The 24,969-nt window shown below is 45.7% G+C and overlaps 1 protein-coding gene across 1 annotated transcript; it reads right to left on the reverse strand.

Annotated features, from left to right (window-relative positions):
- Positions 1–6,497: 6,497 nt before the first annotated feature.
- LOC105054444 (non-specific lipid transfer protein GPI-anchored 14) lies at positions 6,498–10,330 on the reverse strand. The gene is made up of 3 exons (XM_010935950.4): positions 9,901–10,330; positions 9,750–9,824; positions 6,498–6,883 (listed from the first exon to the last, which is right to left on the reverse strand). Exons 1-3 carry the CDS (start codon positions 10,289–10,291, stop codon positions 6,735–6,737), a joined length of 615 nt encoding a protein of 204 aa, XP_010934252.1. The 5' UTR covers positions 10,292–10,330; the 3' UTR covers positions 6,498–6,734.
- Positions 10,331–24,969: the final 14,639 nt, after the last annotated feature.

Genomic DNA, 24,969 nt, shown 5'->3' on the forward strand with positions numbered 1-24,969 from the left:
ATTAATTTTTTTAAAATAATATCTCAAAAAAATATCTTAAAAAATTAAAAAAATAAAAAATACTATAAAAAATAAATATAAAAATATAAAAAAATAAAAATTATAATTTTAAATTTATAAAATTAAAAATTTTAATTTTAATTCAAATAAAAAACATCATTTCATATTATTTCTCTATTTAAAATTAATTTTTTATTAAAAAATCACATAAAAATAACTCAAAAAAATAAAACTTCTTTTTTTAGATTATTTTTTCTTTTGTTTGGAATATTTTTTAAAAAAATTAATTTTAAATGAAGAAAGTAATTTGAAATGATATTTTTTATTTGAATTAAATTAAAATTTTTAATTTTTTAAATTTAAAATTATAATTTTTATTTTTTTCTTATTTTTTTCTTTTTTATGATATTTTTTTATTTTTTTAATTTTTTAAAATATTTTTTTGAGATATTTTTTAAAAAAAATTAATTTGAAATGATATTTTTTATTTGAATTAAAATTAAATTTTTTATTTTTTAAATTCAGAATTATAATTTTTATTTTTTTCCATTTTTTTCTTCTTTTATGGTTTTTTTATTTTTTAAGGTATTTTTTGGGATATTTTTTTAAAAAAATTAATTTGAAAAGGGGATTGTAATTTGAAATGATGATTTTTATTTGAATTAAAATTAAAATTTTTATTTTTTTTAAATTTAAAATTATAATTTTTATTTTTTTCAATTTTTTTCCCTTTTATGGTATTTTTTATTTTTTTTACATTAATTTTTTTAAAATATTTTTTTAAAAAGATAATTTGAGATGGAGATACTAATTTGAAATGATGATTTTTATTTGAATCAAAATTATAATTTTTATTTTTTAAAAAATTTAAAATTATAATTTTATTTTTTTTATTTTTTTAAAAAATTGATAATTAAACTCGTCATTTGAAATGATGTTTTTGAAAACGCCATTTCAAAAACATCATTTGATGAGTTTATTTTTTTTTTTTTGCGTCGTCCATGTGGAAAAAAGATGAAAAAAAGATGGTGATGTGGACACTATAAAATAATATTTTAATGATATTTTATAGAATTTATATTAGTTTGATAAATAAATTAAAAATTATATTATTTTTATAAATAAAAAATTTTGTTAATTATTTAGATCAAGGAATCCTGAAAGGAGACTAGTAGTGGCCTTGTGGGCGTGACTCGGGCTGAAGGCTTGAGTGGATTGGCCGGCCAAGAAGGTGGGGGAACCGGTAGCAGATTGCAGGCTGTGAAACGAGGTGGGAAACGGGGGCCCGGATGATCCCATGCAACGGAAAGATATAGATAAGATTGAAAGGAAATTAGCTGCGGCCAATGGTAAGGTGCACCCTGGTGGACCGAACCTCTTTGTCCATCCGATTCTGACGTAGGACAAAATCCAGCAGCTCTCATTAAAAGCTCGCTCCCAGTCTTCCCCACCTGCCACTCCTTCGCATATTTACCTGCAACCTGTTGCGGATTCACAGAAAAGCAAGTTGACACGGTGTAAAGCCCGCGCTTCGATTCCATTGTTGAGATTTTTTAGTGGTTTATCCTTGAACGGTCAACCTTTCAAATTTTAATAATTAAATTAAGGATTTCTTTTTTGCATATATTGGGAACGTCTGCAAATATGGTTCCTTACATATTTATTCCTGAAAATTACTATTTGAATATAAAGCCCAGAAATCATCATATTTTTGAAGATTTTAATAAATAACCATTTTGAGTATCATTTGACATTATTATTTTTTTACTTGAGACCTCTGAGAAAATGTAATATTCAATTTATACTGAAAAATGCTATATTTTTGACATAAATATTTCAAGAGCATTAATGCAGAAAGAAAAAAATATATTTTACATTTAAAATGGTTTTTTATTAACACTATCAAATAAAAAGATAATGGGAGGGATATCTAAACAGCAAGAATTTTAAGAGGTATATATGCAATTAATAATTTTTAGAAAATAAATATATAATAATTTTTTTTGCAATGATATACATATAAAAAAAAACTCTTTAAAATAAATACTTTTATCTTCTTAATTTTATAAGTGCCAAAAAAAAAAGGTCATTTCAGTCTATAATCTGAATCAAGAAAAAATAATGAAGAAATATAAATTGGACAATAAGTAGATTTTTTTCTTTTGATGAATCGAGAGCAGACACATTCAATTATATACAAATAAAAATATATATTTAATTATATATAATGCATATATTTATATATATATACACATACATATACATACATGCATGTCTGTGTTCTGTCCAGTTTTGATATTTAAATGATACTTGATTCAGATATTATGAGAATGGATTACATGAAATGTGCATTAATATTAAATAGGTGAATGAGAGAAATACAAGAATTTCACTTCAAGAGAGATGCAAGAAAAATAACTTCTTTAGTTTTTTAGATGCATTTTCTCTCGAGTGAGTGCAGAAAGCTTTGGATTTTGCAAGCCTTGCATGCTGGACTTTAGGACTTTAGACTGTACATGGAGAAAATTAATATATTAGTTAATTGAAAAGAATTCAGAAAAAAGGCATAAAATTCAATGGTGTCGAATATTTTTTAAGGGTGGGAGAGGCTGAATCATACCTTTTGCACTCAATTCCTACCCGCTCTCAGGGGCTAACACTAGTTGGAATAAAACCTTTGCCTCCGTACCCCTGTGGTAAAAGATAATATTTGTTTGCTAACCCACTTTCGTTGCGACGGTATAATGGGAATAGCGATCATTATTTGGCATTTTGATTGCTCATCTATTTAGATAATATTAAAAGATCAATTTGCCATTGTATTTTCAAAACAAATTCTACTTGCATTTACATAATCAAATGAAGAACCTTTATAATCTACTACCAATTAAGGTTTGAGATAATGTTGTTATCATCACTGTAATGGCTCAGTTTTGTAGCCTCTCATTATATTATGTATAGTAATAGAATAAAATATGACAACCATTATAATATATTATTTTGTATTATAAGAGTTTGTTATAAAGTAAATAATAGCCATCATCTTCTATTATGCCATTTTTTATCCAATAATTTTTACAATTCACATTTTCCACATTGAATTCCCCCAAGTGAAATTACCGTCCAATAGAAAAATAGAACTAATTTCAAATACAATAGCTGCCCAAATAATGATTATTTTAATATAAAATTTGAGATGATATCTTTTCGAGAAAATAGTATCATTGTAACCATCTTTAAGCAAAGAAAATTTTTGCAAGATCAATTATACACGTTACTTACATGCACATAGATCTTTTGATGTGCACTACATGGTGCGGTATACAGCACACATCATTGTACGATGGACGACTGTGTAGAGCTACGTGCTGTGTGATGGTGCTACAGAGGACTCATGCTATACTTAAATCTTGTTATTTAAATTTTTATAAAAATATTTAAAATTTTGAGGAAAAAATATTTTGAAGAGGAATAAATATTTGATATATCTAGAAAGAATGGTGTGAAATTCTAATTTGAAGACACATTTTTTTTATATGACGGATTACGAGTGTAAGTCTAGTATGAACACATTCAAAAGTGTCAAAATATAAAATATCACTAAATAGAACTAAAGTAATCCTCGTGTTCATCTACAATACTTTTTTAGAGTGCTTTGCAATATAGTAGCCGACCTAGTCTATTGCACTGTTTATCTCACGATAGACATATCTGATGATACAAGATGTGCAATCCTAAAAAAATCTCCAGATGTTATGAAGAAGAGGATGTGTGGTTTTAGACCTAGTCTATCCTTGAATCTATGCTTCAATCCCTCTCAATAATGAGATGACCTATGCCCAAAATTAACACCACATAAGCAACACCCATCCAGGCGGCTCGCAACTCAGCTCTTGGGACAGTAGGGTCAAAAAGATAATGGACACCCATGGCCATCAACCTAAAATTTGGTCCTCGAATCAAGAACCCTGCACCACCATTGGTATTCCTCACACTACCGTTTAAATTGACCTTGAGAACTTTAGGGGTAGGGGCTCCCAGGAGATGAAAATACTATAGGTCATTGCATGAGCAGAGAGAGAGTCCCAAGAATCTATGGTAATCGAAGCCAAATCAGTCGATAAAGAGTACTGAGCAATCTTGGTAGCCTGACTCAATACCCTCTCAAGAATAAATCTCACCCATAGTCTCCTGGACTTAAATACAATATTATTCTTGATCAGCCAAATATGGTAAGTGATGTAGGCAGCTCTAATGCCTGACAGTCTAAAAGTCTTGCTATCGATGCTACACCATAAGGCTTCAAAAAAGAATTACATCGGTGACTCAAATTGGGCCATCATCGAGTGGAAATTGGACATCACCAAATCTGCCCGGCTCTCGGATATAGGAAAAAGACATAGTTCAAGATCTCGTCTCCTCCCCGCAACAGGGACATATGGGTGTAAGATTTATGCCTCTATCTCTTAGTACTGGCTTGGTGAGGAGATGATCCCAAGCCATCTTCCACACAAACAAGCTCACTCTCATCGGCTTTCTCTAATATAAATCGTAGATGAGATTTTTTTTTAATTACAAGTCCAACTCTTTCCTGGTACATCATAATGCCATAGGAAGGCCTTTTTGTAGTCATAAAGAGTCATGTACACTACATCTGGAGGTCTTTCGTCATTCCACCATGATATCTATTCGGTACATCTTTTGGGAGACAAACAACACCGCGAATGGGATGCATCTATTGTTGCCGAGTACACCGAATACTAGACCTGGCGTCAAGGCGATGATCGCCTATGGGTACTGTGAGATATTTTGTATTCTAATTTCTTGAACTACACTTATACTAGAAGGATATGATTACCCACTTGTATCAAAAAAATTTCATATACGTTGGGCAACCAACCCAGCCAGTTGCCGCTTGAATTGAACAAATGATACCATATAGGTGCACCTCATTAGCACCCATTAATTATTTCCTTGTAAATTGTATTAGTTTTCAAAGTCTATTTTATCATTAGTTCATACCGTTGTTGCCAAAATCCTGCACCTGAAGTCGGAGGTGATTCTCGTGGCCAAGGTGACAAGGCTAAATGGAGGCTAACTCCAAGGATCAGTCCAAGATTTATAAAAAGTCTTGGCTAGAATGTTTTCTAGCAAAAATTTTTCGACACTCAAATCAGGAGATGGAGAACAAAGAAAATGAAAGAATAATTTTTGAGAGCTTAGCTTGGGGGTCTCCACACCCTCTTATTTATAAAGAGAGAATTGGAGTTGTGCATGCCTTGGAGACTAATCAGTCTCTGATTATTATGCGGAGATTGAGCTAATAGGATTGTTCCCATTCGAGGCATGATTCGATTATGGCGATATCTTTCTTTATCTGGACGTTTTGGAGTTGTAAAGGGGGCGGAGTCTCCCAACGGAGATTGCTGTATATTCCATCTGGAGGTCAGCATCGGCCGATCCAGTGGCACCTTGTCCATGGCCAAAGTATGAATTTAGTTACCTCGGTCTCGGATGAGGTCCGAGCTGCCATCAATGTGATCTCTGCAAGTACGCTGACTTGTTCTCATCCCTAATATCCTCGAGTTGATCGGAGCTAATTTCCCATCTTCATACCCATCGAAGTCTGAACGCCGAAGTCTAAACTCTGCTGGCCTTCGGTCGGAGCTGAAGATAATTGACCGAGGCCGAGATGGCGGTCCACAACACATATTTCTAAAATTTTCAGAAAAAATGGAAAACAAATTCACTTTGAGCACGGTTATAATATGGATTTTTAGAAAGGTGTGGTTTAGATACCAAGTTTCCACCTGCCATACATGTCAGATTGAGTATCCAGTATCTTCTGGCACGCCTAAAATTGCCACGGATGGCATTTAGCAGATCCAAATAGAAACCTAGCTTCCTCTTTCCAACAAAAGTAAAATATATCCTTTTAGGAAATAGATGTTAGAGATGTTATTTTAATTTTAAAATAATATCTGATTAGATTCTCGTGCATACTGTATATATGAATCATTAGATAGGTCCACCATTATCCTTGTTGTTGGCTGCTATGATAATACTTTCGACAAAAAAAAAAAAAAAAAAAAAAAAAATGTCACTGTGGATATATTTGAGTGATAATTTTTGGATGATTTTTAACATATTCGTTAAAAATGACCTTAGTACAAAATATCATAGTAGTCTTAATAGTTGCCAAATAATTAAAAAAAAAACTGTTGTTACCTTGAGAGAGAGAGAGAGAGAGAGATGGCATATGCCATTAGATGCTCTTGAGATATTTAAGCAATCTCAAAGCAAAAAACATACTTAGGTTGATGAGTAAAGACAATAGTCCACCCCAGCCCAGGGCAAGCAGCTCTAATTGTTGAACTGAAGTTAAAAGAGATGCCCAGTCTAATGGTAGTCTTGCCAGCCCTTCTGTCTCACCCACTCAAAGTAACCAATTAAGGCACCAACTCAGTAGCCAACTCACTCCAGCAAAGACCCATAGATGACTATATGTGTCCAATAGTCCTCATTGCAAGCCATCTACATATATAAAATACAAAAGCAATTAAAGGATTTAGTACAGAGAGAAAGGGAGAGATTCCATGCAATAGCCATCAACAGGAACAAGATGGATGACTGGAGAGGCAAAGCATTCAGTTCAGTGGTTTGGAAGTACAGAGAGACAAGAATGTCTTTGAAACCGAACTTTAACTGTCTTTTTATTTTGTTCTCTGGCCAGCCTAGCCGCCCAGGACCAGGTAGGCAGCGAGAGGTAGAAAAGATGAGGACATGCCACCAACCTTCCCCACTCCCAACCACTTCTTTCCTCCGTGGTAATTCCCTTGTACGCTCGCACCGCTGGCCACGCTGCTCGTCGCACCGGTATTTGCTGTAACAACCACAGCAGGTTTTTTGCTTGTCATAAAGAGAGGAAATAATGATGGGTGATGACTAAGCATGACTGGTGGCTAACTGGCATACAAATTTAGGATGAAGATTTGCGACCTTTTGCAATTTTGTCCAGAAGTTACAAACTGGATGTCCATATATACCCTAGGTTATCAATTCTTGATGAATTAATGCAGACTTGATATACCAAAGCTTGGTATATATGTCATTTGTTTGTCCTTATAGAAGTAAACCAACCTATCCATATGTGCAAATTGTCACTCTACGACGAAAAGTGATGAAGCATGGGATGGTTTTGTGCGGTATACAATGATTTAATAATAGTAACATGTTTGATTGCCATGTCAGAGTCCAATTGGCATGCCTCGTAGGCCAAGTGACATGAGCCACCGTATTAAAACAAGAATGGAGTTACAATAGAGAAATTATATTTTACACCGCATGCATTATATCGTCGTGCATCATGCCATCATCTCGGCTCATTATTTCAGTAGGCTCAATGTATCGTATGCTCATCTCGATGATTGGCCTATAAAATTGAGCTGAGGTGATTGGCGTAGTGCATAGGATATGAGATATAAGTTTTTATTATAACGGGGGAGAAGAAATATAAGGCTATAAAATTTTGAAAAGATTTTTTTTGTTATAGTAGAATAATCCATTCAGTCTTATCTAATCCCAATTAATGTTGAATGAATATTAAAGGTTCATGTAACTTGTACAAAATAAAAAGTAGAAATTATCTGGTGAACAAGAAATGATTGGTTAGAACTGTTCTACCATATATATTTTAGACCATCAAATAAAAAATTATTATATGATTCGTTATTGGAAAAAAAAGATACTATTATTCAAGTTTGATTGAAAATTTTCAATGAAAAAAAATTCATTTTAACCATTAGCTGATAATTTTGCTGGTTTGAGTGGTAAAAATTATTTTTCATTAGATGGTCCCGGATCAACAAATAGTGCTAACTAATAATTTCTTCCGGTGAACTAGACAATTTTTTGCTTGTAATTAATGTTATTGATGTGGCACACTTTTACTCATTGCGAAATTCTTTGTATACCATGGGCGGTGTAGAAAATCCGACGCGGAGCACACTGTCTTATCTGATTGATCCACGTAATCATCATTTTTTAATACGTATTTAATATTTGTAGATCAATTTTTTTATATAAAAATTTTGTATAATGAAAATACTCCTATTTTTTGAAAAAACTATGACATTCTATGTCCATATTATGACATCCTGCATCCAAAAAATCATAATTTTTGTCCAAAGAATGTAATAATATAATGCAGAATGTCATAATATGCATAAGATATCCTAATTTTTTTTAAACAATAGGGATATTTTTGTCATTCAAAATTTTTAAAGAAAAAATCGATCTACAGATATTAAATGCACATTGAAAAGTAGTTGGACAAAAATGTTCTTTTCATATTATGATATCTTAAGCCATATTATGACATCCTGGACCATATTATACTATAGGATATCATAATTTTTTTAAAAAGTTGGAGTATTTTCATCATACAAAATTTTCAAATAAAAAAACTGATCTGAGATATTAAATATGCATTGACAAATGGTGACTATGTGGATAAGTCGGATAAGGGTGTGCTCCATGTCGGATTTTCTATACCCCGTGGTGTGCAAAGAATTTCTCTTTGCTCATTATGATATTAGGGCCCACGCTCATAAGGCTTGTACGTATCAATGGGCTTTTGACAAGTAAATACCAAAATACCAATGTCAAATCCAGCTAGCATTACTCCGGAAATATCTCCTAGCCTTGGTTCAGGTTACTTTCAAGTGATGGATAGCTGAGCGGAATTCATTTAGAGCTAGCAAGAGCGCTTTTAAGAGGGGTCAGCAAGCCATGGAATATTGTAAAACGTATTTAAGAGCGGGAGTAAGATGAGGCTTACAGGCTATATCTCTGGACTTTAAACTACCTTCCCATCTTTTTATTTTTGTATCTTGCTTGCTATTCAATAAATAGGGTGGCTTGCACCCCTTTTATCACAAGAAAATAAAAATGTTTTGAGCAATATGATGGCTATCTGCCACCACCTAGGTTTCTTGCAATTTAAAATCAGGGCATGATTTAAGAAGACCAAACGATCAGTGCTTTTTTGTGTCTTCTGTAATATTCATTGCCCATATGAATGTTATCCCTAGCTATAGATATTTGTAGGGATGATAGTTTAAGCTATTCTATTGAATATCCGATCCGATCTGAATGGAAGAAATTTTATCGAACTTGCAATAGATCCAAATGAATATGCAAAATGGTAAAATATGCTCCGAACCCGATCAGAATATATATATATATATCCCCACAGTCCCCTAGCTCCTCACGGCCAAAAAAAAAAAAAATTTGTATATAAAAAGAATAATTTTTATAACTTTACCTAAGCTAACTCATCCAACTTGTCTCATTTAACTATACTTGCCCCACCCCACTTCAAGATAAGTATGGAGTGGATACGGATGATAGACTACCCAATTTATACCTAATCTATTGCCATCCCTAAGTATTTACTAGATTGAAATGTCATGCACGATCAACTTTAAACAGCATATCTAAAAGATGATTCAGATAAAATCATATACGAGTGGATTCATGAAAAGTGATTATTTTCCCAATTCAGATCTCGAAGTTCGTCATGCATCACACCCTATCTCGACCCAAAAAAAAAAAAAGCTTTTTGTCACTGCAGAAGGACTTAGCTACATTTTTTGTGCTGCACTGAATTATGTAAACTAATTCCAGTTACCATTCTCTCTACAAAAGAAACCATTATAAACAAAAGCAATTACTGTCATCCAACGTACCAGTTGCTTGCGTAGTATTTCCATGCTGCTCGAAAATCTGGGCATCTTTTGAATTTGGAGGCAGGTTCAAAAGTTCTGCACCACAACCACAAACAAAAATAAGAAAAAAGAAAGAAACAAGAAATAAGGAAGAAGAAGAACCATAACATACTTGGACACTCAGATATATTCGCAGATGCGTGACACACAGTAGGCAGAGCCATGGCAGTCGTGACATTAATCTTGACCCCGAGACTGGGGTTATCGCGATCTTTGATGAGAACGCACAGGCATTTGCGACTCTTGGCCAGGACCTGCTTGAGGCCGGAACAGCAGTCCGGCGTCGGAGCCGAGGCTCTGTTCTCCACGTAGGTGAGACACGTCGCCAGCCCCGTTAGTTGGTCCGCGCACTCCGCCCGGTCGCTCGCAAAATCCGAGCTTGCGAAGCTAAACAATCCTGGTATTACCAATAGAAAGTATAGTAGCTGAGAGCTGCGAAGCAAAGGGGAGAGGCCAGCCATGGAGCTTGAGAACAGAGAAGAGGAGAAGTGAGTCCTGGTCATTGAAGGCGAGGATCAATAAATGGACAGGAATGGAGTCGCAATAAAGAAAGTTTAATAGTTTGTTAGACGAGTGTTAAGAGGGTGCTAAATGCGGGCGTGTTGAGTTGGTAATGTGTTGGCCGTTTGGCACCTTGTAGTTATTGAATCATAGGGAGTTGTCAAGGGTGGGGTGGAATAGGGCCTTGGTTTTGTGAACACTGGGGGTTGGGGACCAATTATTGGTGGGAACGATTCCGTATATCTTATACCATCCAATAATAATCAGTACATCATTTATTATCAAAAAATAATATATTATTATTTAAATTTAATTACAAATTTTAAATAAAAAAATTTACTGTTAACTATAATTGACCAACTTATCATTTTTATTGTTTCGAATGAAAAAAAAATTATTTTCTTAAATGATACGTTGGTCTGTTATTTAACAGTACAAGATACACGTGATAGAACTATCCTGATCAATAATTTCTGAGATGAGGTTAGATGAGTATGGGCCTTAGCTGTCGATGTGGACCATGTGATGAACGTGGATGGTAGTTTGTTATATTCCCTGTACACGGGAATGATTTAAATGGCAGAGCGCATATTAGTTGGGAAATTATTCGGCACAGTACCATGAACATTGAACAGATCTACGAGGAGTGATTCAAAGAGCACATATGTATGGAAGTTTGAGGCTCGTATTGGATGATTCTGTGCATGTGCCAACTCATAGTCCCCCAGGTATTAATTGCTGAGGTAAAATAGCAAGCTAGAGGGAGAAAACTCTGACCAGCCCACCTAATATTTTTTCAAAGCAAATAAGCGCTACCAAAAAGTGCCCACTTGAGCATCCATGTGTTGGGGGATACCCACCGACCGACCGACCGACTATCGGAGGGCCCGACCGGCTGGCGGCCCGACCGACCGACCGACTGTCGGAGGGCCCGACCGGCTAGCGGCCCGACCGACCGACCGACTATCGGAGGGCCCGATCGGCTGGCGGCCCGACCGACCGACCGACTGTCGGAGGGCCCGACCGGCTGGCGGCCCGACCGACTAACCAGCGGCCCGACGGACGACTCTGACTAGCCGATCGTAGGTCGGGCGACAGGCCGACGGACGCCATCAGCGGCTAACTGCGGCCATTCCACGGTCCATTCCCGACCGACTAAACCCAGAGGTCCGGTAGCTGACCCACACGAAGCTCGCTGACCGACGGAGGAGTCCGACGCCACTCTGCTGGCCACCGACCTTGGGTCGGCCGACTCCACCAACCACCGTACGGCCGCCAGACGTTGTCAGCTCTGACACGGACATGCGGCACAGTTACCTAGGGGCATTGTCCCGCCGAGAGCCGGGTCAACCCTGGTGATTAGATGGCTACACGGCGACATGACATTTTCACGGCGGCTCTGACAGTCTACAGTGAGTTGACAGTTCCTCACTTGTCCGCACCATTAATGACGGCGCCATACCGTGCTCCACTATATATACCGGGGAAGGCAACAGTGCAAAGGGGATCCGCCCGTCTCTCCCACATACGCAGGCTCGCTCCTCTCTCTCTCCCTCTCTCTCTTTCTCAGAGCTCTCTGTCTGCATCTCACTGTTGCCCAGTCACCTCTCTGACTTGACCGTCGGAGGGTCCCCGCCGGAGCCGCCTCCGGTCAGTGCGGACTTCCTTTTGCAGGTGCACGCATCCCGGCGATCGGGCGACGAGGCGATTGGCCGCAACAGATTGGCGCGCCAGGTAGGGGTCAGCATGACAAAGACAAGAGCTCAACGATCGAGAATCACTGGGTCGGCAAGGCGCTCTTCCCACCGGGAAGAAGCCTCCCCGCCCCCACCGGCGGCGGAGCCTAGCTCTCCGCGCCCTGCAGTGACTACGGAGGCCCAGATTGCGGCCATCGTACGGCAGATGACCGTACTGACCGACGCAGTCAAAAGCCTCCAGCAACAACCGGCGGCTCGACCTGTGCCTTCCAGGAGCAGCCGCCGATGGCCGCGCCGACCCCTGTCGCCTCCATGCGAGCGCTCCCACGGAGAGGAGGAGGGGCGACCACGGCGCGACGACCGACGGTCCCAGCGGCCCTCTCCTTCCCCGTTGGAACGGACGAGGAAGGAAAAGCGGCCGCGCACACCGTCGGCCTCTCTTTCAGAATCCTCCGGAGGCTCCACCCCCGGGGTCTCCCAGCATCGACGAGCGGACGACTACGAGCGACGGTTCGAGGAGATCGACCGCCGACTCGCCCAACTGCAGATGGACGGCCAGAAGTCTTCGAACGACGTCGACTTCCAGACCGCCCAGCCTCTCTCTCGTTTGTCCTCGATGAGCCGATTCCCAGTCGGTTCAAAATGCCGAACGTGGAGCCATACGACGGCTCCACCGACCCAGTCGACCACCTCGAGAGCTATAAAGCTCTCATGACAATTCAAGGGGCAACCGACGCTCTTTTTTGCATCGGCTTCCCCGCCACACTTCGCAAGGCTGCCAGGGCTTGGTACTCCGATCTTCGATCGGGCAGTATCCATTCCTTCGCGCAGCTCGAGCACTCGTTCGTGGCCCATTTCAGCACCAGCCGAAAGCCGCCGCGAACGTCGGATAGCCTTTTCTCCCTCAAGCAGGGGGAAAACGAGACGCTCCGACACTTCGTGGCGCGATTCAACGCGGCCACGCTCGAGGTCCGGGACCTCAACGAAGACATGGCAGTTTCAGCCATGAAGCGAGGCCTGAGGTCGTCCCGGTTTACTTATTCTCTGGACAAGACCCTCCCCCGAACATACGCCGAGCTGCTGGAGCGCGCATACAAGTATATGCGCGCGGACGAAGGAGCGTCCGACCGACGCTTGGTCGAGCCCAGAGGTCCGAAGGAGAAGCGAAGAAAAGGTCGGGAGCCTGCCGAACCAAGCAGGCCCCCGGCCAATAGTCGGCTTTCTCCACCCCGACAGATCCAAAAATCACCTCGCCGACAGACTCCGAGGCCGGTGCGTCCCAGGTATGACTCCTACACTCCTCTCTCCGCTCTCCGTGCGCAGATCTTGATGGAGATCGAAGGGGAAGAATACCTGCGACGGCCTCCGCCTCTGAAGGCAAAGGGCCTCGACCACCGGAAGTACTGTCGGTTCCATCGGAGCCACGGCCACGACACCGAGCGATGCATCCAGTTGAAGGATGAGATCGAAAATCTCATCCGCCGGGGGTATCTCGGCAAGTTTCGAAAGGGTCCGCCGACCCGACCGACTGCCGATCGACGCCCCCAGCCGACTGAAGAGGCGCCGACTAACCAGCCGACGGCTGGAGTCATCAACATGATCTCCAAGCGGCTGGGATCGGGGACGTCTACAGGGGGGGAGCCGACGAAAAAGCCGCGCCCGGACGACGTGATTACCTTCTCAGAAGACGACGTTCGGGGCATCCAGACTCCCCACGACGACGCTGTTGTTGTGTCGGCGACAATAGCCAATTATGATGTAAAACGAATTTTTGTTGATAATGGAAGTTCGACAAATGTTTTGTTTTACTCGATCTTCTCCCGAATGCGACTACCGACTGATCGACTTAGTGGGGTCTCCACCCCCTTGATCGGCTTTGCCGGAGACACCGTCACGACAGAAGGAGAAATCACCCTGCCTGTGACGGTCGGTACCGAACCACGGCAAAGAACGGTCTCCCTCATTTTCGCGGTCGTCCAGGTTTCTTCGGCCTACAACGCCATACTCGGGCGACCCGGACTGAACGCCCTCAGGGCGATCGTCTCGATGTACCATCTCCTTGTTCGATTCCCGACCAAAAACGGAGTCGGGGAGATGCGCGGAGATCAACAGCTCGCCCGACGATGCTTCCAGATCTCCGTCCAAAGCGACGAGACAAAGGATCCCCTGACAATCGACAAACTGGATCAACGGGAGGAGGAAGAGCGGGGTTCGCCGGCCGAGCAGCTCGAGGCGATCCCGGTAGGAGAAAATCCCGACAGAAAAGTTTGGGTCGGGTCTCAATTGCCCGACACCGAACGCCACCGACTGGCGGAGCTGCTGACGGCCAACGCCGACATATTCGCATGGTCGGCAGCAGATAAGTCGGGCATCCCTCCAGAAACAATTACTCACCGACTCAACATCGACCCGACAATGAAGCCGGTGAGGCAGAAGAAAAGGTCCTTCGCCCCAGAAAGGCAGAAGGCCATTGACGAAGAAGTGGACAAGCTGCTCGAAGCAGGCTTCATTCGGAAATCCACGTATCCCGATTGGCTCGCCAATGTCGTCATGGTCAAGAAAGCCAACGGGAAGTGAAGGATCTGCATCGACTATACCGACCTCAACCGAGCATGCCCGAAGGATAGCTTTCCACTCCCGAAGATCGACCAGCTGGTGGATGCGACGTCCGAATTTCGACTGCTTAGCTTCATGGACGCCTTCGCCGGGTACAATCAGATCCGGATGGCGCCTGAAGACGAGGAGCACACCGCGTTCGTGACCCCCAAGGGCCTCTACTGTTATCGGGTGATGCCCTTTGGATTGAAGAATGCCGGCGCCACCTACCAGCGACTCGTCAATAAGGTCTTCAAAGACCAGATCGGGCGTAACATGGAGGTGTACGTGGACGACATGCTGGTAAAGAGCACGCAGATCCCGGACCATGTTCAGGATCTCGAGGAGACCTTCCGCACCCTTCGACGACACCGAATGAAGCTCAACCCGACCAAATGCGCCTTCGGGGTGACCTCGGGGAAGTTCCTCGGATTCCTCGTTTCTCAGAGAGGGATCGAGGCCAACCCTGAGAAGATAAAGGCGATCCTCGACATGCGTCATCCGAGCACCAAGAAGGAGGTCCAACAGCTGAACGGAAGAATCGTCGCTCTTAGCCGATTCATTTCCCGATCAGCTGAAAGGTGCCTCCCGTTCTTCAAGACCCTGCGCCAGGCGAACGGTTTCTCTTGGTCGGGTGAGTGCGAACAGGCCTTTGAAGATCTGAAAAAGTACCTGGCTTCCCCGCCGCTGCTCGTAAAGCCGCAGGTCGGGGAGACCTTGTATCTCTACTTGGCCACATCTTCTGAGGCGATCAGTTCGGTGCTCGTTCGGAAAAACGAGTGCCGAACCCATCAGCCCATCTACTACACCAGCAAAGTGCTCCACGGCGCCGAAGCCAGATACTCGGAGACGGAAAAGATGGTTTTCGCCCTGACCGTCTCCGCGCAGCGGCTCCGACCATACTTCCAGGCCCACGCCATCGTGGTACTCACCAACCAGCCCCTGAGGGCCGTACTGCGCCGACCCGACACATCCGGACGACTCGCTAAGTGGGCAATGAAGCTTAGCGAGTTCGACATTCAGTACCGACCGAGGCCTGCCTTGAAGGCTCAGGTCTTGGCCGACTTCATCGCTGAATGCCCGACGACCGACCGAAGGTCGGGAGCTGAAGGCCCGGGACGAGATTCGGTCTCTGAGCCAGACCCGATCCCCACCTGGGTACTTCACATTGACGGAGCCTCCAACGCTCAGGGAAGCGGGGCCGGGCTCCTGCTCACGAATTCGGATGGGGTGGTCACCGAATACGCCCTCTGGTTCGACTTCAAGGCCTCCAACAATCAAGCCGAATATGAGGCACTCCTCGCGGGCTTGAGGATGGCGAAGGAACTGGGCGTCGACAGCCTCCGGGCATTCTCCGACTCTCAGCTGATCGTGGGGCAGGTCAAGGGCGACTTCGAGGCGCGAGATCCGACCATAATCAAGTATCTTCAGAAGGTAAAGGATCTCGTGGCCCGCCTCGAGCATTTCGAGATCTCCCACATCCCCAGGACGGAGAACGCTCGTGCCGACGCTCTCTCCAGATTGGCAACGTCGGCCTATGATTCTTTGGGTCGGACGTTTGTCGAAAACCTCCAACAACCGAGCATCGATCGGGTCGAAGAAGTACAGCAGCTAACATCTGAACCAAGTTGGATGGACCCGATCGTCCGGTACCTGTCCGACGGGACCAGTCCCGAAGATCCCGCGGAGGCCAAGCGACTCCGATGGTCGGCGTCGCAATATGTGATCATGGACGGCCGACTCTACAAGAGGTCGTTCTCCCTCCCTCTGCTCAGGTGCTTGGGACCGACCGACGCCGACTACGCCCTCCGAGAGGTTCACGAAGGAATTTGTGGGAATCACTTGGGGGGCAAGTCCTTAGCCTTCAAGGTCTTGCGACAGGGCTACTACTGGCCGACCATGAGGAAGGATGCGGCAGAATTGGTCCGAAGGTGCGAGCCATGCTAGAAGTATGCTAATATTCAGCGCCAACCGGCCAGCCAACTCGCTCCCATTGTCGCTCCGTGGCCCTTCGCTCAGTGGGGAGTCGATATTCTCGGCCCCTTCCCACCGGCGTCGGGCCAAAGGAAGTTCATCGTTGTCGCCATCGACTACTTCACGAAGTGGGTCGAGGCCGAGCCCTTGGCGCAGATCACCGAGCGGAAGATGGAGGACTTCGTCCAAAAGTCCATCATCTTCAGGTTCGGATTGCCGCACACCATCATCACCGACAACGGACGGCAATTCGACAACCAAGGCTTCAAAGACTTCTGCGCCAGGTTCCACATCCGTCATCGACTAACTTCAGTCGGGCACCCACACTCCAACGGTGAGGTTGAGGTGACGAACCGAACCTTGCTTCATGGACTCAAGACCCGACTGAACGAAGCCAAAGGTCTCTGGGTCGACGAGCTGGGCTCCGTCCTATGGGCTTACCGAACGACCCCCCGTGTCCCGACCGGGGAGTCGCCGTTCAGTTTGGCCTACGGGACAGAAGCTGTGATCCCGCTCGAGATTGGCCTGCCGTCTTCAAGGGTCGAGCAGTACCGCGAGCCGGACAACTCCGAAAGCCGGAGGGCCGACCTAGACCTTCTCCCCGAACTGCGAAATGAGGCTCAAATCCGAATGGCCTCATACCGACAGAGGGTCGCCCGGTACTACAACGCCAAGGTCAGACCAAAGCTCTTCAGGCCTGGCGACCTAGTCTTGAGGAAGGCGGAGGTGTCGAAGCCCTTGGACCAGGGGAAGTTGGCTCCCAACTGGGAAGGACCCTACAAGGTTGCTGACACCTTCGGGCCGAGAGCCTATCGGCTGGAAACCCTTGAGGGAAAAACCATCCCCCGGACTTAGAACGCCGACAACTTGAAGCTGTATTGCCAGTGAATTCTGTAATTCAATTGTCGGAATACATGTTCAGTTTGAAAAATTGGAGTTCTAACTCTTCCACTACCGATCGGCGCTCAGCCCCGACGCACCGACGCGGATCTGGCACCGACGACACATCGGCCCCTTACACGGACCGATGCATCTACAACGACGGGAGTCAATACTCCTTCGACGACTCGTCGGACCTTCACAAAGGGCCGACGGACTCTTATGAACGGGAGTTCATGCTCCCTCTACGGTCGAATTTTCGGGCAGAATCCGTCGGCCGACAGGCCGATCGGGCCCCGACCGAAGAAAGGCAAAAAGCCCACGCGACTATTGTCGCGACTTCCGACCGAGCTACGACCGGTCGAGGGATGTTCGGCTCACCACCGTCTATCACACGACGCGACCTTTGTCGCATCTACGACTTGCCGACCGACCAACGGCCGGCTGAACGACATTCGGCTTACCACCGGACGTCGGAAAACATCGAACCCGACGCAGGGGTATGGGAACCCGACTTACTATCGTTTCCCCGACACTGCGCCGGACGACGACTTCGACTGTCGGAACCCGACCTAAAGTCGGGACACATTTTACTCTCAGGGCTGAACAAGTTGCTGAAGTCCTACCGACTTGTGCGAGTTAGTGACTTGACTAACTCAGCGACTAACGTTCGACATTGCAGACATGTTGGCATTACAAACAAGGGGAGGAAGTAAAGGAAAGTTTCATTCAATACTTAAAGAAATTTTATCTACAAAGATAAGGCCGAAGCCCGATTACAGGTCGAAGCAGAGCATGAGACAAAACAAAACCGACTAATCGTCGGAGTCAACGTCCTCAACAGGACGACGATGCGAGTTGGTCGGCGGTTCTGCTCCGACTTCATCCGTCGGGGCCGACCGATCTTCGGCAACTGGCTCTGCGACGTCTTCGGCTTCCGCCCTGTTGGAGAGACCGTCCGAAGCTGGTCCGGCCGCCTCCTCCGCAGCTGGGGCCTCCGACCCTGGCAGAACCACGCCGCTGAGGTCGAGTTCGGGGTACAAGCTCCGAACGGCTTCCCGGGCATCCTCGTACCCAACTTGGTACGAAAGGTAGCCGCTCTCCAAGAGCTCTTCGCGGTACTCCTCCGAGTCCCGAAAGACCTCGATCGCCCAACCCAAAGCCTCCTTTGCCGACACTGTCTCGCTCATGTCGGAGCCGACGGATGGTTCGGGACTTCTTGACAGCGTCATCCTTCGCCGACTTGAGCTCCGACTCCAGTGACGCCTTGGCCTCCTTGAGTCCGGAGACCTCCTCTGAGAATCGGGAGACCTCCCCCTCGAGTCGGTTCTCCCGGTCGACCGACTGTTGAAATTGGTCGACGAGGACGGCCTTCTCGGCTTCGAGGCCCGCGACCTTGTCTCTCCAGGCCGCGCGCATGTCCCCGAACTTCCGATATCCGGCTTCTAGCTCGGATATGTTGAAGACCAGCTACACCAAAAAGAAGAACCGACTGTTAGTAAGCCGAGCTTGCAAGGCTACGATTAAAAACAGAAGGAAAGGGACTTTACCCGAATCAGCATCGGATAGAAGGACGACAGCATGTCGGAGACACGCTGGTTCTTCATCGCTCCGATGTCGGCAGGAAGGAGCAGTCCTTGGCATAGTCTCCTGGCCAAGTCGTGGTTGGCCAGGCCCGACGCACCCTCGGGAAGCGGAAAATCGGCCGACCCGCCCGCCGACCGACCTTCGTCACCCGACGCCATTGGGGCCTTACCTCGGCTGGCCGTCCAGGCCCTGACGTCGGAGATCGACGGCAAGCTCGAACCCGACCGAGTCTCGGCGGACGGTGCGGCGGTGGCATGCGTCGGCTGCTCAGGTTCGCGGAACTCCTCCCGAACCTCCGGAATCTGTCGGTCGGTCGGCGTGCCCCCGACAGGATCAGCCGCTCGATGGTCGGGCGAAGTGGCTCCACCGACTGACGGTCCCTCGGGCGGGACGTCTTCAAGCACTGTCGGCGCCGACAGTGCGATCACCGGCTCCGCCTCCGACCCGGCTGGTTCGCTCGACGGAACCACGCGGGGCCTCTTGGGAGGCTGCGACGGCCTGGCACCGGCTGCCGGCCTCTTCTTTACGGCATGATGACGTATGTCGGCTGCCGACAGTCGCGTCCTCGGCGGCATATCTGAAAAGGACGACTAAAGGTCAGAGTTAAAGAGGAAGGCAGTGAAGAAAATGAAGATGTCGGGAGAATGCAAACCGACCTAAACGGGGGACCGGGCTAAGGCCGGCGTCGTACAAGGCCTGCTCGGTGACGAGCTCGCTCTGCTTCGGCACCGAGATGTCCTTTAGCCGATGGAAGTCCTCCCGATCGTCGGCCTCCACCCGACTGTTCTCGTTCGGATCGGTACGGGGATTCCCCCAACGGGCGGGAAACCCCCATGGAGCCGAGGACGACACAAAGAAAAACTGATTCTTCCATCCGTGAATGGATGTCGGAAGACCAGTAATAAAAGAGAGCCCTTTCCGAGGAATGAAGTACCACCACCCTCGGGCTTTAGGGTGGGGTCGGAGGACAAAGAAAACTCGGAAGAGAGAGATCCGAGGTTCGGTCGGCAAAAGCCGACACAAGAGGGCAAAGCTGACTATCAGCCGAACCGAGTTCGGCGCAAGTTGTGCCGGGCACAGCCCGTAATAGTCCAGAATGTTCCGGACGAACTCCAGAACCGGGAATCTAAGGCCGGCCCGGAGATCCTCCAGATAGAACGCCACCTGGCCCTCGGGCGGGCTATTGACCCGACCATCGACGCCAGGGGCGAACAGCCGAAACTGCTCCGGGATGCAGTACTGCTCCCGGAGCCGATCGACGTTCGGCCCCGAAAGTGAAGAAGCCTCCACCTCCGGGGACGACCGAGTGTCCTCGGTCGGTTCACCCGACCGACTACCTCGTGGGGACGTCCTGGCCATGAGTTCAAGGAAATGGCGAGGAAAGGAGAAAGAAGGAGGAAAGTTACTCTAGCCCTTGGAAGGAAAAAATCGCCAATGGGGGGCGGAGCGGAGAAGTACCTGGAGCGGAGGCTCAAGCGGCAGAGTCTCGACGGTAAAAATGAGAACGGTAAAAATCGTGTGGGGGGTGACTTTGTATATATAGTGCCCCCCCCAACGGTCGAGATGCAGGCACGACCAACGAAGGCTCCCCAGATTTCGCCGCGCGGCATCATCAGGGCCGCTCGACGGTCCGACGGTTCGACGCACCACCCTTCAGATCGCGCCACGTCGCCTCCATCCGCTCCGCCGAACGCAGACCAATGGCCGCACGCCACTTGGCGCGATGGGATGCGACGTTTGGTGTTCCCGAAGGGGCGGCAGGAATGACGGTTCCACTTCTCGATGGGACATGACATCTGGCGCCGGTTTTATCGCTGACACCGGCGGGACGTCCGACACGACGGAGCATCCGGTGCCGACTTGACAATTGATGCTGATAGGACTAGACGTCTGATGCCGACTAGGCGACGGACGCCAGCAAGCCTCTCGACATTTACAAGGCGCCGGACACCGTATCAACCGACGGTACGGTCGGATCCTCGCGTACGACAAATCCACTCCTAGTCGCCAGCTCACCACCCGACTTAGGAGTGGAGGGGGGCAACTGTTGGGGGATACCCACCGACCGACCGACCGACTATCGGAGGGCCCGACCGGCTGGCGGCCCGACCGACCGACCGACTGTCGGAGGGCCCGACCGGCTGGCGGCCCGACCGACCGATCGACTGTCGGAGGGCCCGACCGGCTGGCGGCCCGACCGACCGACCGACTGTCGGAGGGCCCGACCGGCTGGTGGCCCGACCGACCGACCGACTATCGGAGGGCCCGACCGGCTGGCGGCCCGACCGACTAACCAGCGGCCCGACGGACGACTCTGACTAGCCGATCGTAGGTCGGGCGACAGGCCGACGGACGCCATCAGCGGCTAACTGCGGCCATTCCACGGTCCATTCCCGACCGACTAAACCCAGAGGTCCGGTAGCCGACCCACACGAAGCTCGCTGACCGACGGAGGAGTCCGACGCCACTCTGCTGGCCACCGACCTTGGGTCGGCCGACTCCACCAACCACCGTACGGCCGCCAGACGTTGTCAGCTCTGACACGGACATGCGGCACAGTTACCTAGGGGCATTGTCCCACCGAGAGCCGGGTCAACCCTGGTGATTAGACGGCTACACGGCGACATGACATTTTTACGGCGGCTCTGACAGTCTACAGTGAGTTGACAGTTCCTCACTTGTCCGCATCATTAATGACGGCGCCATACCGTGCTCCACTATATATACCGGGGAAGGCAACAGTGCAAAGGGGATCCGCCCGTCTCTTCCACATACGCAGGCTCGCTCCTCTCTCTCTCCCTCTCTCTCTTTCTCAGAGCTCTCTGTCTGCATCTCACTGTTGCCCAGTCACCTCTCTGACTTGACCGTCGGAGGGTCCCCGCCGGAGCCGCCTCCGGTCAGTGCGGACTTTCTTTTGCAGGTGCACGCATCCCGACGATCGGGCGACGAGGCGATTGGCCGCAACACCATGCATTGTTCCTATTCACATTCTTACATTCTTGTGGTTCGAAGTAACGTGCTTTTAATTTCAAGCATGGATCTTGCAACTCAAAATAAGGGCTACCAGAGGGTACCCGCTTGAGATTACACGCATTGCTCCTACTCACATTTTTACAGGGTGTTTTAAAGACTCAAAGTACTGCATGATGGATTTTTAATTTAGAAAATGCATCATTGATTTTACATCTATTCACTCCAATGTCAAATATTCAGAACTCTCTGCAGTGTAGCTATTTGTTTAATAGTTGCATAGATATTAACTAATATGACGCTAATGAGTTTATCCGTCATTAGAGGTTAGAGGTGTAACACCCGGCCCATTTGGGCCGTGGACCAAGCCCAAAAGCCCAAAGCCCATATATATATAAAAAAAAAATGGAACGAAGAAGACTTTCGCTGGGAGTCTTCTTCCACTCAAATCACCGGAGGAGAAGTCGAATCTGAGGGGGATTCAACCTCCCCTCCACTTTATAAGACCCCCTCTCCCCTCCTCAACAACCCATGATGATCACCGGTCTCTCTCTCGCTCCTTTCTCTTTATTTTTGTCTAATTGAAGTCGAGGCCTCCCGTACCCATGCTCGTCGGAAATCAGAGCCGACAACGTTGCTGAAGCTTGAGGTAAACCCTTCTTCTCCTTCCTCTCTTCCTTCCTCTCCTTTCCCATGGCTTCGTGCACCCTCGCCGGCCTTCGAGATCACTGGAAAATCTATGAAAAGGATGAATCCTATTTTGCTCTGTTTCAGCCGGGCCCTTTCCTCTCCTTTTCGGCCACCGACATCGTTGGTTGTGGCATCTCATCCCTAGGATAGGACCCTCATTCCTTTATATCTCTTCCCTGAAGGTATTGGCCGCTGGTGACCGGCCAATGACCGAAAAATAAAAGAAAAAATAGCGATCTCCTGTTTTTCTGATCTCTTTTTGATTTCTTGCCGGCCGAACCTTGCCGCCGGCCATCTCTTGCTCCACCACCGCCTCCATCTGCTGCCGGACCTCCGACGAAGCCATCGCCCTCGCCCTCGCTGGAGCCAAGCTAGAGCCCCCTCGTCCGTCCCCTGTTTCAGCCCAAGGGAGGCCGTGGGAAGAAAAGGAAAAAAAAAAAAGAGAAAGAAGAAGAAAGAAGAAAAAGAAAAGAAAAAGAGAAAAAGAAAAAGAGAAAGAGAAAGAAAAAAATAAAAATAAAATAAAATAAAAGAAGAAGAGAGAAAAATTTTCTCTCTTCTCAACCTCCTTTCTCTCTCTTTCCTCTCTCCTCTCTCTACATTCTCTCTATATTTTCTCTCTCTAGATTCTCTCTCTAGATCTTTCTCTCTTTATATATTTTATCTCTCTAGTATCTTTCTCTCTCTAATTTCATCATGAATTCTAGGATAAAATTGATATGAAAATATGATGACCTGAGATTGCTCCAAAATTCGTGCAGTAGATTAGATTCCGATCCGATCTTTATTCGAAATTGATAACATCAATCATGATTAATCCATATTGAGTCACCATGATATGACTTCTGATGATCTCGATCATGATTGCCTCATCGGAAGATACGAAGATTCTGTCCCCACTTTCTCTCTCTATTTTCTCTCTCTAAAATTTTTTTTCTCTTCATGAATTTTCTCTCTCTAGAAGTCTTATGGATCAGTGGAGGATCCAAATACTTAGACAAATCTTAATTTTGGTTAATCCTGAGAGAGGTCTTAGATTTGTGTTATTAGGATTGATTATCGGATAATTTTCTCCATATATGATTTTTATATTTGATTAGGATTATGAAGAGATGATTATCTGCATATGATATCGAGTGAAATATTTTGTTAAAAAAATTCATAAATCAAAAAAAAATATTGATTTCTGTGCTTGGATCAGTCACCGGTAAAGGTAAGAATCTTTGTACATGATCATCATTATATATGTTATTTTACCGTTGGTTTTATCTCATTGATTTTGTATCGTTGCATTTGAGATCGATGAGTTTGTTATATCTGAGACACTATTATTTATTTATGTGATTTTGAGCATGAGTATGTTATATTAATATATATGTATCAGCGATTGATAGCATGATTATATGGGTATGACATATTTATTACACTGCAAAATTTGAATTGATTAATGAAGTCGAATATTATAATTTTATGAAAATAAAAAGAAAGAGAAATATGATTTGGACTAGCTTTGTCATGTGGAATAGCCTGCCAGGAGCTTATGCCTGGGACAGCCTCCACAGGGTTATGTGTGGAAGAATCTGATCCGAGAAAGATCATGAATGATTTGATCTGAGAAAGATCATAGCCACTTTGATCCGAGAAAGATCATGAATATTTTGATCCGAGGAAGATCACAGAAATCGATCTGAATAAAAGATCGTCGCATGATCCTGGTAGTCCAAAGCCAAAGCCAAAAAGAAAAGGATTAAAGACGATGTGATAATAGAAGAAAATAGAAAGATAAGACATGAAACAATCGTTGAATAAAATTATTTCACTTATTAATATATGATAATGCATCTCTTTTGATAAAACAGATAATCTATAAATGTTTGCAGTATTCTGGACAGTGAACATCGGCTTTTATGTGTTATTGCTTATCTTTATTTTCAGATTATATTATTATATTGGTGTGATATGAAAATTCTTACTGGGCTGTAAAGCTCCCACCCCTTCATCTTTCTTTTCTTCTCAGAGTTACAAGATGTCCAGATTGACTATGGTATGGATTTGTGAGTGAGCGGATGCATAGATAGAGTACCGTTGATACCTGATCAGAAGACTGAAGGAATGTTAATTGTAATTATGCAAGTTTTATGAATTATTATTGAAATTAAATATTATGGTTGATAAGGTTGTAATGATTTAATTTGGCCTTGCATATTCTTTAGGACTTGCTCTAAGGAGTGTGCGGCCATCACGTATCCAATCCGGATGTTGGGTTCAGGGAGTGACAAAGTGGTATT

Source organism: Elaeis guineensis, chromosome 2 (assembly GCF_000442705.2).
Source record: "Elaeis guineensis isolate ETL-2024a chromosome 2, EG11, whole genome shotgun sequence".
NCBI classification, from domain to species: domain Eukaryota; kingdom Viridiplantae; phylum Streptophyta; class Magnoliopsida; order Arecales; family Arecaceae; genus Elaeis; species Elaeis guineensis.